General features: G+C 41.2%; 1 protein-coding gene across 1 annotated transcript; it reads right to left on the bottom strand.

Annotated features, from left to right (window-relative positions):
* Window positions 1-8,283: 8,283 nt before the first annotated feature.
* On the bottom strand, window positions 8,284-14,362 carry LOC132110630 (protein Wnt-8b-like). Its single transcript, XM_059517381.1, has 6 exons — window positions 13,345-14,362; window positions 12,644-12,677; window positions 11,540-11,678; window positions 10,768-10,893; window positions 9,994-10,136; window positions 8,284-9,037 (listed from the first exon to the last, which is right to left on the bottom strand). Exons 1-6 carry the CDS (start codon window positions 13,413-13,415, stop codon window positions 8,474-8,476), a joined length of 1,077 nt encoding a protein of 358 aa, XP_059373364.1. The 5' UTR covers window positions 13,416-14,362; the 3' UTR covers window positions 8,284-8,473.
* Window positions 14,363-14,917: the final 555 nt, after the last annotated feature.

The following is a 14,917-nucleotide window of genomic DNA, read 5'->3' as shown; positions in this document are numbered from 1 at the left end:
CATATCACCTGTCACTGCTTCCTCTTGTGACAGATGGGTCATTTGTATGCTGTGTTAAAAGTGACACAAAGTAACCTTTTCAAACTGTGTTATCAAATCAATTTTTTTTTCTTTCACTTTCCCCTTTAGCCTTCACAGATGCTTTTCTTGTAAAATACAGGTAACCTCCAGAGGGCGCCAAAACTCGTCCGGGAAAATCAAGCTGTGTACAATATCATGCTTGATTTTTGTTTTGGCCTAGTCTGAATCTAAGACAAGACGGATGCATTTTCCTTTTGATGTATAATAGTATTTTAAGTATAATTAATGATACCCATAGATCCTATTTTGCTTTTTTATAAATTACATTATAAAGTAAATATATACATATGGTTGCCTCTGGCTCTAAAATGCTAATTCTCTTCTGGGTTTTAGGACTACGGAGCACCTCAAGCTTGAAATCACTCACGGTTATGAACTAGAAATCTTGTCTGTGGCAATAATCAGTTCACCAGCGGATGGAGCTACAGCTACAGATCAAAGTTAGAAAACAATCTATAAATACTTGTTTTTTTTCTGAAATATTGTTCCTCTTCATACTCAAAAGTTGAAGGAATATTAGCTGTATAGGTATATCACTGTTATATTAACATGTTTGACAAAATAACCAAGGCATTTCAACAACATCTTTTATTTTGTGGAAAAACACTGTGATCAAAATTAAAGAACAGTAACCACTGTTGGATGAAAGAAGATTACAACAAAAATTTTGGAGGGGTAACAGCTGTCAAAATTATTCGTAATTGTAGAGGCCCCTGCTTTGAGTGACTTTAGGACATCTGCAGCCACAGGACATCACTAGTTTCTCAATCTGCTCTGGTGTGATCTTGGTCCACTCTTCTTCCACTCTCTTCCATAGTCAGTAACTTTAGTTGGTTTGTTAGCCATAACTTTCTCGTCAAGAATTTTCCAGAGATTTTCAGTTGGGTTTCAGGACTCTGGGCCATCCATTTCATTATTTCAGCGTTTTCAGCTTCAAGGAAGTGCTTTAACCATTTTGCAGTGTGACAGGAGCATTGTCTTGCATGAAAATCGCAGATGCTTGCAGGGAAGGTACCACATGTCGTTGAAGGAGGTTCTGATAAATATTTGCATTCACCCTGCCATGTAACCCATAAGAGTCCCAACTCCTGTTGCAGAAAACATCCCCCAAACCATGACACTTCCTCCTTAACCTTTTACTGACTTCTTTTCCCAGTTTGGCGCCAAACAAAATGTTTCCCATTCAGACCTAAATAAATTTAAATTGCTCTCATCACTAAAGTGAACTTTGGACCATGTTCTCCTCTGTCCACACAACATGCTCCTCAGCAAAGGTGAGCTTTGCCTTTTGATTCTTTCTGTTGATGAAAGGTTTGGTCACTGCAGAGTGCGCTTTCAGTACAACTCTTAAACAAAGTTCAGCACTGAACTGGCTAGCAATTCCAGCTGTGGTGTTGAAGCGATTTCCCATTGAGAGTCTTCGTATTATCCTGTCTTCTTGTGCATTTTTCTTACATGGACGGATGACCTGCCTGTTGGGGGACTTTTATGTCATAGATACACTGCAATATTTGAGAAATCACAGATTTGGAATGACCAACTTTTCTTGCAATGGCTGAAAGTTAACTCCTGTTAACTTCAAGTAGGACTAAGAAGTGACCTTGAAATATAGGAAATTGCAGGTTGTTCTCAAATTGTGCAAAATTCAAATATTTCTCAAAAAGCAGCTGTTAATGTAAAAAATAAAAAAATGCTGTAAAATTTTGGGGTATCAAATGAATAACCATGATGAATGTTGTACTGCACAATGTTTTAAATATTTGAACTATGATTTGGAATGTATATTTTAATCTGAAAGTCGTGTAAACCAACTGGTGTACAAAACTAGGGGAATGTCAAAGGGAGAAGACAAATAGTCTTTTCCCACCCACCGCTACACTAACCCATGCTGACCCATGCTGTTCTTCCCCCAGATGACTTAAGTCATAAATCCCATTAGTCAAGGTTTTTCAGAGGCATTAAATGAAATTTCCCTAATTTCTGTGAATTGTTTCATCATTTATGTATGCTATGAGAGCATATGGCCATCAGTCACTCTGCTAAACATATCTCCACCAAAAAAATGCAACATTCTATAAGCTATAAATTAAGCAAAGACAACAATAAAGCATAAAATATTGTATTACGATAAAAAAAAATTAAATAAAAATATTATATATATATATATATATATAAACAACAACACACATTTCAATATAAAATAATGTTCTCTGCTATTAATTCCTGCTAATTAAGTCTAGTCTCTGTTTCCCTGGGTGTCCACTAGTGGGCTCACTTCCCCTTAGGCACTTCACCGTAGGCACTAGAATTCCTCTAGTCTGGTCCTGTCTTCACAGTAATTGCACTCCTGTTAATTGCACCAGGTGCAGTCACTTGATTGTGTGTCTGTCTGTCTTTCCCTGTTGTTTGTATGGAGTCCTTTCCGTTCGTATGTTCAGCCTTCTCGTCTTCCGAGATTCCTCCTTGTATTCTCGTCCTCCGAGTTCCCGTACCTTTTCCTTCCCTGTTCCCTCTTTTGTTTATTTGTTCATTTGTTTTTGGACTGATTTTTGGTGTTGACCTTGGACTGTTGTTTAACCAAGTTTTGGATTAGCCTGTATACATAAATACCTGCAATTGGATCTCTCGCTCTCCCTGTGTCTCTCTGGGCAACGATCGTCAAAGAAGGACTCCATCACCGAGATCCAGAGGTATGTCTGTTAAAATTTCCTCCCCAGCCACCGAGCGGGAGAGGAATGGTTTTGAGGGTACCCGCCTGGTTGTGTTCTGTGGGACCAGGGGAGGTCGCGCAGGAGTGAGTGGTCGAGAGGAGGTCCAGCATCGCTCGCCACTGTGGCCCCCCGTCGATCCTGGGTTCGGATGGGAGCCGCTCTCTCCCCATTGTGGACCGAGAGGGGAGAGGAGGCGCAAGTCTGCCGAGTCTGGCGGCCATCTGCACAAGATGGCCGCCAGTCCAGTGCCGCTGCACAAGATGGCCGCCAACCCAGCGCCGCTGCGCAGAATGGCCGCCGACCCAGCGCCATTGCACAGGATGGCCGCCAACTCAGCACCACGAGGCAAGATGGAAGCCATGCCAACACCACAGCACAAGATGGCCGCCAGCTCAGCGCCATGAGGCAAGATGGCCGCCAGCCCGGCGCCACAGCACAAGATGGCCGTCGGCCCAACAACACTGCCCAGGATGGCCGCAGGTCCAGCGACACTGCACAAGAGGGTCGTCAACCCAGCGCCACGAGGCAAGATGGACGCCAGCACAGCGCCACAGCACAAGGTGGTCACCAGTCCAGCGCCACGGTGCAAAATGGCCGCCAGCTCAGCGCCAACGCCCAAAATGGCCACTGAGACGTTTTTGGATTATGTCTCCATGCTGTCAAAGATCCTAGAGATTCCCAGGAGTGTTCACGTCATGTCTGCTGATCCAGAGACTGTTCACGTCACGTCTGCGGAGCCAGCACCACAGTACAAGATGGCCGCTACAGTGGGCTTTCCTGAGTTGAGTCAGGTTTCCGTTAACTCTCCAGAGTTGAGTCAGGTTCCGGTTGACCTTCCAGAGTAGAGTCATATTCCCGTTGACCCTCCAGAGTTGAGTCATATTCCCGTTGACCCTCCAGAGTTGAGTCAGGTTCCAGTTGACTATCCAGAGTCAAGTCCGGTTCCTGTTGACCTTCCAGAGTTGAGTCACTTTCCAGTTGATTCTCCAGAATCAAGTCAGATTCCTGTTGACTTTCCAGAGTCGAGTCAGGTGCCCGTTAACTTTCCAGAGTTGAGTCAGGTTCCGGTTGACCCTCCAAAGTCGAGTCAGGTGCTCGTGGACCCTCCCGATTCGAGTCAGGTGCTCATGGACCCTCCAGAGTCAGGGTTAGTCACCGTCGACCTTCCAGAGCCAGGGTTAGTCACCGTCGACCTTCCAGAGCCAGGGTTAGTCAACGTTGACCTTCCAGAGTCAGGATTAGTCACCTTTGACCTTCCAGAGTCAGGATTAGTCACCTTTGACCTTCCAGAGTCAGGACTAGTCACCATGGACTTTCCAGAGTCAGGACTAGTCACCATGGACTTTACAGAGTCAAGTCAAGTCACTGGTGATCTTCAAGGACAGAGTCAAGTCACTGGTGATCTCCAAGGACCGAGCCAAGTCACTGGTGATCTTCAAGGACTGAGTCAAGTCACCGGGGTTCTTCATGGGAGAAATCAAGTCACCAGTGATCTTCATGAACAAAGGCAAATCACCAGTGATCTTCATGAACAAAGGCAAGTCACCAGTGATCTTCATGAACAAATACAAGTCACCAATGATCTTCATGAACAAATGCAAGTCACCAATTATCTTAATGAGCAGAGTCAAGTCAGCACCGATCTTCTGGAATCCAGTATAAACACCATGGGATTACCAGAGTCTCGTCACTTCTCTGTGGAACTACCAGAGCCTCTCCACCTCTCTGATGAACTACCAGAACCTCCCCACGTCTCTGCTGAGCTGTCGGAGCCTCTCCACGTCTCTGATGAACTGCCAGAACCGTTCCATGTCTCTGCTGAACTACCAGAGTCTCTCCTCGCCTTTGCGGAACTTCCAGAGACTCATGTCTCAGTCGAACTCTCTGAGCACCCGACTGTTCCTGTTGTGGCCACGGAGGCTACCCTTAACATGTTCATGTTCTATGTTTCAGACTTGCCCAACCAGACTTGTCCTCCTGTTGGTCCGGCCGCACGGATGTGGTGGTCTTCTGCTCCGCCCTGGGGTCCTTCTGCCTCGACCACAAGGATGTGGTGGTCTTCTGTTCCGCCCTGGGGGGCTTCCGCCCTGACCACACGGTTGTGGTGGTCTTCTGCTCCGCCCTGGGGGGCGTCCATCCTGACCACATGGTTGTGGTGGTCTTCTGCTCCACCCTGGGGTCCTTCTGCCTTGACCACAAGGATGTGGTGGTCTTCTGTTCCGCCCTGGGGGGCTTCTGCCCTGATCACATGGTTGTGGTGGTCTTCTGCTCCGCCCTGGGGGGCGTCTGTTCTGACCACATGGTTGTGGTGGTCTTCTGCTCCGCCCTGGGGTCCTTCTGCCTCGACCACAAGGATGTGGTGGTCTTCTGTTCTGCCCTGGGGGGCTTCCGCCCTGACCACACGGTTGTGGTGGTCTTCTGCTCCGCCCTGGGGGGCGTCCGTCCCGACCACAAGGTTATGGTGGTCTTCTGCTCCGCCCTGGTGGGCGTCACGTGATGTCCTTCTTGGACTTATTTTTTTGTTGTTGTTTTTTTTTTTCTTTCTGTTTCCTCCCATGGACCTGGCCCTCCGTCCCTCCCCCTGATCCTCTGCCGGTCCACCACCCTCCTGGACTCCTTGTTTTGTGTTGCACTTCTCTTGTCTCTGTTTTCCCCATTTTACCTGGCCCTCCGTCCCTCCCCCTGGTCCTCCGCCGCTCCACCTCCCTCCTGGTCTCTTTGTGTGTTTTGGTTTTTCCTTGGGTTCGGGTTGAGCATTTGGCAGCTGCTCCGTGGAGGAGGGGATAATGTCACGCTGTCTAGTCTCTGTTTCCCTGGGTGTCCACTAGTGGGCTCACTTGCCCTTAGGCACTTCACCGTAGGCACTAGAATTCCTCTAGTCTGGTCCTGTCTTCACAGTAATTGCACTCCTGTTAATTGCACCAAGTGCAGTCACTTGATTGTCATTAGCCTCCTTATAAATGCCTGTCTTTCCCTGTTGTTTGTATGGAGTCCTTTCCGTTCGTATGTTCAGCCTTCTCATCTTCCGAGATTCCTCCTTGTATTCTCGTCCTCCGAGTTCCCGTACCTTTTCCTTCCCTGTTCCCTGTTTTGTTTATTTGTTCATTTGTTTTTGGACTGATTTTTGGTGTTTACCTTGGACTGTTGTTTGACCATGATTTGGATTACCCTGTATAAATAAATACCTGCAATTGGATCTCTCGCTCTCCCTGTGTCTCTCTGGGCAGCGATCGTCACAATCTGACAACATAGCTGACATGAGAAATGCCAAACATGACAAAGTCTAATCTTGTTCTCTTCCAGTGTGTCAGCTCACTCTCAGCCCCCTTAAACTCATGCCCCACTGAAAATTATCCCTGGCAAGTCCAGCCTTCCAGTCGTGACCCTGCTTTCATGTGAACCCCCAAAAAATTGAAGTTTAGCAGTAGGGTTTAAGGCTGAATCAACCAGGGCTTGGATTTTCAACCATATATTTGGGGCTGACTGAACACTTAGTTTGGGTATTTTTGAGATTTATTAACTCCATTACTCCATATAAGTAGCAAGATAAACAGCTGATTTCATTATATGCATGCAGTTTCATCTCTATGCTTTTTGCATAACTCTTCCATTTTGGTGGGGGGGGGGGTCATTTTACGCTGACTGAATTCATATAAAACGAAATTGGAATGTGAATATCAAAATGCACGTTTCAATTTAATATATCTGTAACAGTCAGTTGCCATCATTGGCTAATTTAGAAAACTAAAGGTTGTGTATGGCGGTTGTTTTGGAAAAAAATAGGAGGAATTCACTTCATCTTTGCATAATTAGCATGGTGTCAAGGGGAGTTTCTTGATTTCGTAAATAAGATATCAGTGAGGTGCTTCAGTGAAACCACAGAAGCACAGTAGAACAAGCTATCACCAATTAATTGAGATTTAATTAGTTTTTTTAGTCAACTTTTAAAGGAACACAGTTTGTGTTTTACTGTAGGACTGGCACTTTTGCCGATGGGACGGTAGCTGGCAAGTATTTGTTTATAAACCCTACTTGTTTGGGTACAATACTTGAACTAACTTCTATTCAGCAAACAGTGTGAATCCATGCAAAGCCTTTTCCCAAAGTCCTTTTGAAGGCGACAGCCCATTGAAGGAGGAGGAGAAGGGGATTAGCGTCTTCAGCAGCCGTGCATTTCCGAGGGAGCTGATTAGCTCGCATTCATTGTTAAATCGAGCAAAGGAAGGCCCTAGAAGACTGAAAAGAGCCAAATAGGTGGGCCTGGAATAAAACATCCACAGGAAGCCCAACACAGGCTACATGAAGTTTTCCCAACAATATTTTTTTTTCTCCCGAGATGGCGGCATGAAAAAGGAGATTAGCATACAAAATTAGAGGGTAGATGATTTGTGGGGCGACTTGGTTCATGTTTTTCCTCTGTCTCAACAAAGTTAATTAAACTAGTCTTAAACAGTAAAGAAACATCCAAGCGCAAAGCACAGTGCTTTGAGGATTACTTAAACAGAAAAGGAGGCATGTGTGAAGAAGAAATTGAGAGAGGCGTGAAAGAAGGAAGACTATAATTAAATGCTCTCTCTTGTTGTCTCTCTGCCCCAGGGTTATGAGACATCAAGCTGAAAAATACAGAAAGAAAAGAGCTATATATACCAAAGAAAAAGAAATCATTAGGTCTTACCAGCAGTCTACACTAAATAATTAGATTTTACAATATGTGGGATTTATGATATGGTCTTTCATTTTTTTTTATACTTAAAATGTAATTATTGTGAAGCACATTTATTTTTCCGAGCACAGGAAATTAGCAGATGATGTTTAACGACACAAAACAACAAGTGGCTCAGTTAATTCATGCTAAGATGCATTCAGCTAATCTAAATGGATGAAAACTTTAAAAGAAGATATTATTATGTATCTTTAATTATGTAATTAAAAAAAAAACAGAGAAAGAAACTATCATAGAAAAACAGCACTATAGTATCTGTGCAATAAATTAACAATATACAAAGTGCTTCCTCTTATTTACAGTTCATATACAGTATCAGGGTGAAACTATTGTCAGAATTCTATAATTGATAGAAGCAGACAAGAAACAATTAGGCAAGAACTGATTCTTACGGCAGCTGGAGAAGTGGCCAGATCGTGAATTCAAAACCCCTTTAAAAAATGATCATTCCAAATAAATTATCCATCGAAGTACATCCCTGTTGGTGAATGAAAAAGTTATTTACAGTCTTTTGTGCTATATATTGGTTAGATGTGGTGTTCAGTGCTATCTTACAAATATATACGGGAGTAATTGTGAAATAATACAGATCAAATATGCATTGAAAGTCTCCTCCTGGAGATCTACACTCTTAAAAATAATGGTTCCAAAAGTTTTTTTTTTTTTTTTGCAGCAAGGCCATAGTAGAACCATTTTGGTTCCCCAAAGAACATTTCAGTGATCAATTCTTAAAAGACCCATAGTTTTTCTTAGAATGAAGAACATTAAAAAAATCTGAAGAAACTTAGATGTTAAAGTTTCTTCATGGAACCATATATGTCAATGAAGAACTTTTATTTTTAAGAGTGTAGGTGTTCACTAAAGCATTCAGATGGACGTTTCAGTTCATTCTCAAGCTCAGGATGTAAAAACATCTGCTTAACTTCTGGACCACTGTAACAAACACTTCATGGCATCTCTAATGCTTCTTCTTCAACCGATAGCTTTTCCTACGGCTGGCACTATCGTTCTTGACCCGTTTGGTTCTCTTCACACAGTAGTACTTTGTGACAATTTTGCGGCACTGCTCGCATTTTACAGCGCAACACCAGTGGAATTTGCAGTTGCAGCTGGACACGGTTTCAGCCCTGCGTTCCTCCACAGCCAGACCGCACTCTCCACACAGCCGCTTGCAGCTACGCTTCTCCCATTTGCTCAGATTCTTTCCCTTTCTCAAGCACTCGCGGCCCTCTGTTCCTGGCAAGCCCAGAGTGCGGTTCTCCAAGCAGTAGTCAGGGGAATCCTCCAAGTGCACCAGCTCTTTGCGCGAGATTGAGCTGAAGGTCTCCGCAATCGCGCCACGGCTGGCTGCACTGTTGCCCGCGCCACGCAACAGGTCCACTTTCACAGCCCTGTGATATTTCTCCTTTAGGTAGTTACCCACATCTCGAAACTCTGGCAACTGCAGCCAGCAGGTCTGAGTGGTGCAGCTGCCAGACACTCCATGGCACTTGCACGTCCTCTGCATGGTTCCTTTCACTGCCTGGTTAAAGAGAGGATCTCGTGTTAAAGAACTCAGTCATTCATGCATTCTAGAGGCAAATGTTCATGTTTCAAAACATTCTAATTAGGACTGAACTCATCAGTCAAAATATACAATGCGCTCTTTAGTAGGCACCCTATACATCCACTTAAACAAACAGAGGGAAACTGTGAGTTAAGAGGAAGAGGTTCAAGGTTCAAGTCTGGGTTTTCTCTTTTCTTGGTGGTCGTACAATAATTCCTGACTTCGGCTGAAACAAACAGCTGTCTTTTAAAAAGGAACGCCTCTTTTCTCATTCGCTCACGTAAGACGCAGAATCACGGTTTCACATCGAGCTAGATTGTTCGGCACAGGAAAGGGGTGTATTTATTTTGCATAGCCATTGTTGACATGTTTTCTGTCATAGGCAGACCCAGTGGCAAGTCCATTGAGAAGGAAGTGAAAAAGAATTCTTTCACATTTTTTTCAGTTACAATGATGCTCCAGGTGCCAGTGTATTGACAAAACCTGCAGACGGGGCACAGACAGGATAAACAAAGAGCACTTGAGCCACATGGCTGTGATCCCCGTGGCTCTCTCAAGTACAACAAAGACTGACATAAATGTAAGATCCTTATTGCAAGAATAAAACTAAACACTTATTTGGGAAGCAACAGAATACAGAACCTTTGCAATGTGTGGACCCCTAGGTCGTCTAATTAAGCTTGCACCACTGATCCCAAGAATCTCAAGTTAAGGCCTTGTCATAAAGGACATTCACAGGCTGTAAATAGGCCCTTCTGGTACAGCGCACACTCTATTGGGAGAACGAGTGGCACCTTGCTTATAGAGCCGTGAATGAAACTCTTGGGTGGTAAGCTATCATTAGAAGCACTGAAAAATGATTCAAAAGCTGTTGTTGGCCACCGGACATGCCTCAATTTTAGGCCCTGACCAGCCCAAAAGACTTCATATACCTTGCGTCCTACTTCGTTGTTGTGCAGGTTCATGGCGGCTCGTGCGTCCTGTCCAGTTTCCAGAGCATCCACAAACTGCTTGGAGATGGCCTCTCCGAATCCAACATTATCGCTGCAGCCTCCCCATAGCCATCCCTGACCACCTGACATGACAACAGAATTATATATATATATATATAAGTGTGGCATATACTTTTATAGAACTACTTTTGTTCAATTTTAACAGCATTTATGAAACAATACTGATTGCCTCAAAAATAATTTGCACTTTTCCTTTTCCTTACAAAAAAGCAAAATCAAGATTATGAGAACACACTTAAAATAGAGCCAAATACTGGAGAATTTAAAAAGTGAAAATTTGAGGCATTTTAAAATATATTAATGTAGAAAGCAGTTATTTTAAATTATAATAATATTTCACAGTATTAATAGTATTACTGTTTTTCGATCAGATAAATGCAGCCTTGGTAAACAAAAAATAATCTTGCTGTCTCCAAACTTTTGAATGGTAGTTTATATATAAATGTACTTGAATTAATCTGTTAAAATCCAGGGTTTTCTTTTTTATGTTGTTCTCATCATTCTTGGGATCATTTGGGGTTACAGTTAGAAAGTCATGGGAACAAAAGTTGTAATATTGAATATATCTTTACACAGAAAAGGTTAGTAAGTGATTTTTTCCACATTAAAATTACAGTATATTTAAATGCGCATCACAACATATCCTTTTAATGTTGACTGATTTTCAATCTATTTTGAGATTTAGTTTAGCACCTCTTTGGCCGTTCCTTGTGTCATCACATCCGCAGTTGTCAAAGTCAGCGAGGCTACAGTTCCTGGTGAGGGTATACATGACTCCAGCAGAGCTGATGGCATGGAAAAACGCCGTCTCTCTGTTTGCTGTGATTAGAAATAACATATGAAATAAATATGCTGTGGAAATGAATTTTATTTTATTTTATTATAGACTAATGAAAATACAAGCACTCAACATCACTGATTTTCATTCTTATTAGATGATTTACTCAAATCTTTATCATCCATCTCAGTAATGATGGCTTTTGACTCTTATTCCCCGTGCATCAGTAGCGCTGCTGGTCTGCTCTCATACATTGACGGTCTGGGGTCGGCACTGGACTGCGACAGGTCCCTTCTTTGGCACTTAAGGAATGTCTAATGAAAGGAGTCTGAGGTAAACCTTTGACCCACACCCTTTGACTCGAGAGGGCGTCCATTTCACTCACTCACTCTGGTGCACAATATCCTCTTGGTGCCTTTTCTATTTGCCTATTAACAGACCAGGTTTAATTGACTCAAGAATGCAGTGTTCAGGCACATCAACATTGGGAGATGGTTCTCTGTGGTTTAAACAGGATTGTTGTGTTTGTTTTAAGTGCTGTATCTGTGATCGATACAGATGGGATTTGACACACAGTATGCATAACACATGCTCTTGTACTTTTATTCTATTAAAATATATGTATTTTTAGAGACCTGAAAGCATGATATACATAAAACAGGCATCAGCACAGGTCATAGTTCTCACCGCTTCTGAGTCCACTGTGGGTGGAGAGCTGAAGAGTCCTCTCCGGGCAGTTCCAGAGGTCCCACGCAAACTGATATTTGCACTCTTCAATCCCACTCTGAGCTCCTGCGGCCACACTGCTGGAGTAGATCAAGTAGGCCTGAAACAATACAGGCTCAATATCAAGCGTTTACAAAACACACTGTAACTAAATATATATTATATACATATATAAACCTTTTAATTCAGCAACATTACTCATTTTAATTTAGTTTCACTTGATGTACTTAAGTAACCAAAACTGAAATAATTATACAAACTATGTAGACATATTAAAAATCAAAGACTAATAAAAAATTATAAAAACAGAAAAATACTGAAACTTTAACAAAAGATAAATAAAAAAAAATAATAATAAAATTATCTAACTGATACTAAAATAACACTTAAAAAGAGCACCAAAATGACACCATTACTTCTGTTACAAATAGGGTAAATGTTTCCCTATGGTTCCCAAGTGGTGTAAAATGTATGTTTGCTGTATATTCATTTATACAATTATAGCTTTAAAAAAAACCTTCAAAATGATAGCATTATTCCTTAAGTAATTATAATATTAATATTATTAAAGTTTTAAATATTAGAAATATTGGGGTAATTTTTTTCCTTGTTCCACAAGAAATGCACACAAAAAGTAAACAAAAAGGGTCTATGTGGCTGTGAAACTATGGTTTATACAATCTAATATGTCTCAAGTGGTTTAGAAGAGACAGCACCACAAGTGCTCTCATAGGCGGCTGGGTTTGCTAATGATGACCACCCACCAAAGGCCCCTTCCCTTGCCACTCAGTGAAAAGTCCTCACAACTTCACATAGTGAATGAACTGAAGTGTGTGAAAGCTATATGGTCCAGTCCACCCCAAGCAGCAAGTAATACCTAATCCACAGAAGATACACGTTCAAGAAATACAGCTGCTATCAGCTTTTAATTCTCCACTTGCTTGCATTGTGATCACAGGGTCACCGTCAAACATTAACTACCCGAATCCATTAATGATTTTGACTTTTTGAAGTTTCTCTCTCCTGATAAAGATCAGCAAAGCAGATCAAAAGATGTTGGCTTACCTTTGGGCCAGTCATCAGGAAATTATTCACTGACCTGGAAGACAGAGCAGCCTAATAAGTCAGCTGACCCATACCTTGTATACGTTCCCCATGAAATTACAAGTAAAGCTTTACATTGATAAAAATCATTTTTTTAAATCCTTTTATCTAATTACATAGTTTACTGATCTCAACCACATGTTCATATGGAAATTACAGTCTCAAAATAAAAGGTTTCATTGGAATTTCATACACACACACACATACATATATATATATATATATATATATATATATATATATATATATATATATATATATGTGTGTGTGTGTGTGTGTGTGTGTGTGTGTGTGTGTGTGTTTGTGTGTGTGTGTGTGTGTGTGTGTGTGTATGAATTTACACACACATATATACACATACATTCATACAAATATTCTTTGGTAAATATATATATATATATATATATATATATATATATATATATATAATTAAAAGTTTATAAATTTGAACACAGCATTTCGCTTTTCTTTTCCTCTAACCAATGAAACGAGGCTCAACGCGACTTTACGGGAACTGATGAGTTGGAGTGTCTGTTTCATCCCGACTTTTTTAGTGCAGACAGAGATCCAGAGATAAACACAGAATGTAAACGCTCGATATAAATAGGCTACATTTAGCATCAACATCGTCTGCTTAAATAAAAATAAAACGCTGAACTCACCAACTGCAGCAAGACTTCATGTGAGCCATCAGGATGAAAGCGTAATAATAAACCTCCAAATGCATGAACATCCTGAGAAAGGCGACTGGCAGACTTCTCTTCACCTTGGAAAGCAGAGGGGTCTGCAAGAGCTCTATATAACCTACATCCAGGATTCAGAGGCTGGGGGTCTCATGTGTGAGCCAAGGGGGTTCTGAAATGGAGCTCCTCTCATCCCAACAAGAGATTATCTGCTTAATTAAAGATTTTCCCTTTTCTTACTCGTTCAGCCAATCAGAACTATTGTACCAGAGAGAGATTGAAATGATCAAAAGGGCACCCTGGGCTCCTCCAGGACAAATAGCTGGGAAGAGCTCCCTGCGTGCTAACAGTTGGAGTGAATTAATATGAAATCAGGATGGCATCTCTAAGGTTGTGCCTTAAAACTCAATTTCAAGAGCTGCATTAAAGGGTTTGATACAGTAGTGGCTGATCAAACTCAGGGATTACTGACATTATCTGCTGGATCAAAAGACATGTTCTGTAGCGTTTTGAGGAGTTTAGCTATACTATTATAAGCATGTTCGATTTAATCTACCAATTTAGCCAGGATCCGCTATAGCCACGTTTAAATACGACAAAGAAAGGCTAATAAATTGGATTCAGTAAAAATAGTTTAAACATTTATTTGATTTAATAAATTTCGCTGATTCCGTTAAATTTATTATTTAAAAGCAGCAAAGCCTAATCCATGCGCGCGATGAGTTTAATTAGATTCAAATAAACAGCGTGAATTAACATATAGCCTATGACATTTTTTAGAGTGTTGTTTTACCTTTTCTCTCAGTTTAGTCCTTAGCTGACCCTTCATGACCTTTAGGTTCTGCATCTTTGACGTCCGCGTATCTTCTCGTGTGCAAATTAGGATTAGGAAAGTTATTTGGGAGATTCCAGAGGGATGTTTCTGAAAGGCTTTCATGAGACTGATGTAAAACGAATTTGCCGCCGTAAAGAGATTTCTAAATTCATTTCTAAATCCCGTTTGGTCTATTTGAATGTGAGTAGATTATAGGCTACTTTAGTAAAAATCTAAAAGAAACGTTCCAAAATGAATATTCTTTATTTTAAAACGATGCGCAATCATCGACTAATTACCATGTAGGCTACTCCCAAAAATGTTATTCTTTCGCAGCTGAAATATAGTTAAAACTACTAATTAAAAATCAGGAATTTATTAATACAGGTTCAGATTTCAATAAATAAATAGCCTACATAAATCTATCTATCTATCTATCTATCTATTTTTGGGTGGGATAAATTTGGGTTACATACAAAATCATTACTCAAATACAGTCAAAATACTATATTTAAAAAAAAACATTTTTCACGATTTCTTTACCGCTGTCATTTTCACGCACGAGTGACCGTTTACATCATCGCATAGAGTAAACTGTAGCTATTTTTGCATTATTATTTTTTTCACTCACAGAAATATTTCACCCAAAATTTAAGATTTATGTAATTTTATTACATAACAAATTCCCATTTATATTTTTTTCATAATTTTAACACAAATCTACCAAATAAACTTTAT

The sequence above is a fragment of the Carassius carassius genome, chromosome 30 (assembly GCF_963082965.1).
Source record: "Carassius carassius chromosome 30, fCarCar2.1, whole genome shotgun sequence".
Classification (NCBI taxonomy): domain Eukaryota; kingdom Metazoa; phylum Chordata; class Actinopteri; order Cypriniformes; family Cyprinidae; genus Carassius; species Carassius carassius.
This window is presented reverse-complemented; position numbering and strand designations above follow the sequence as displayed.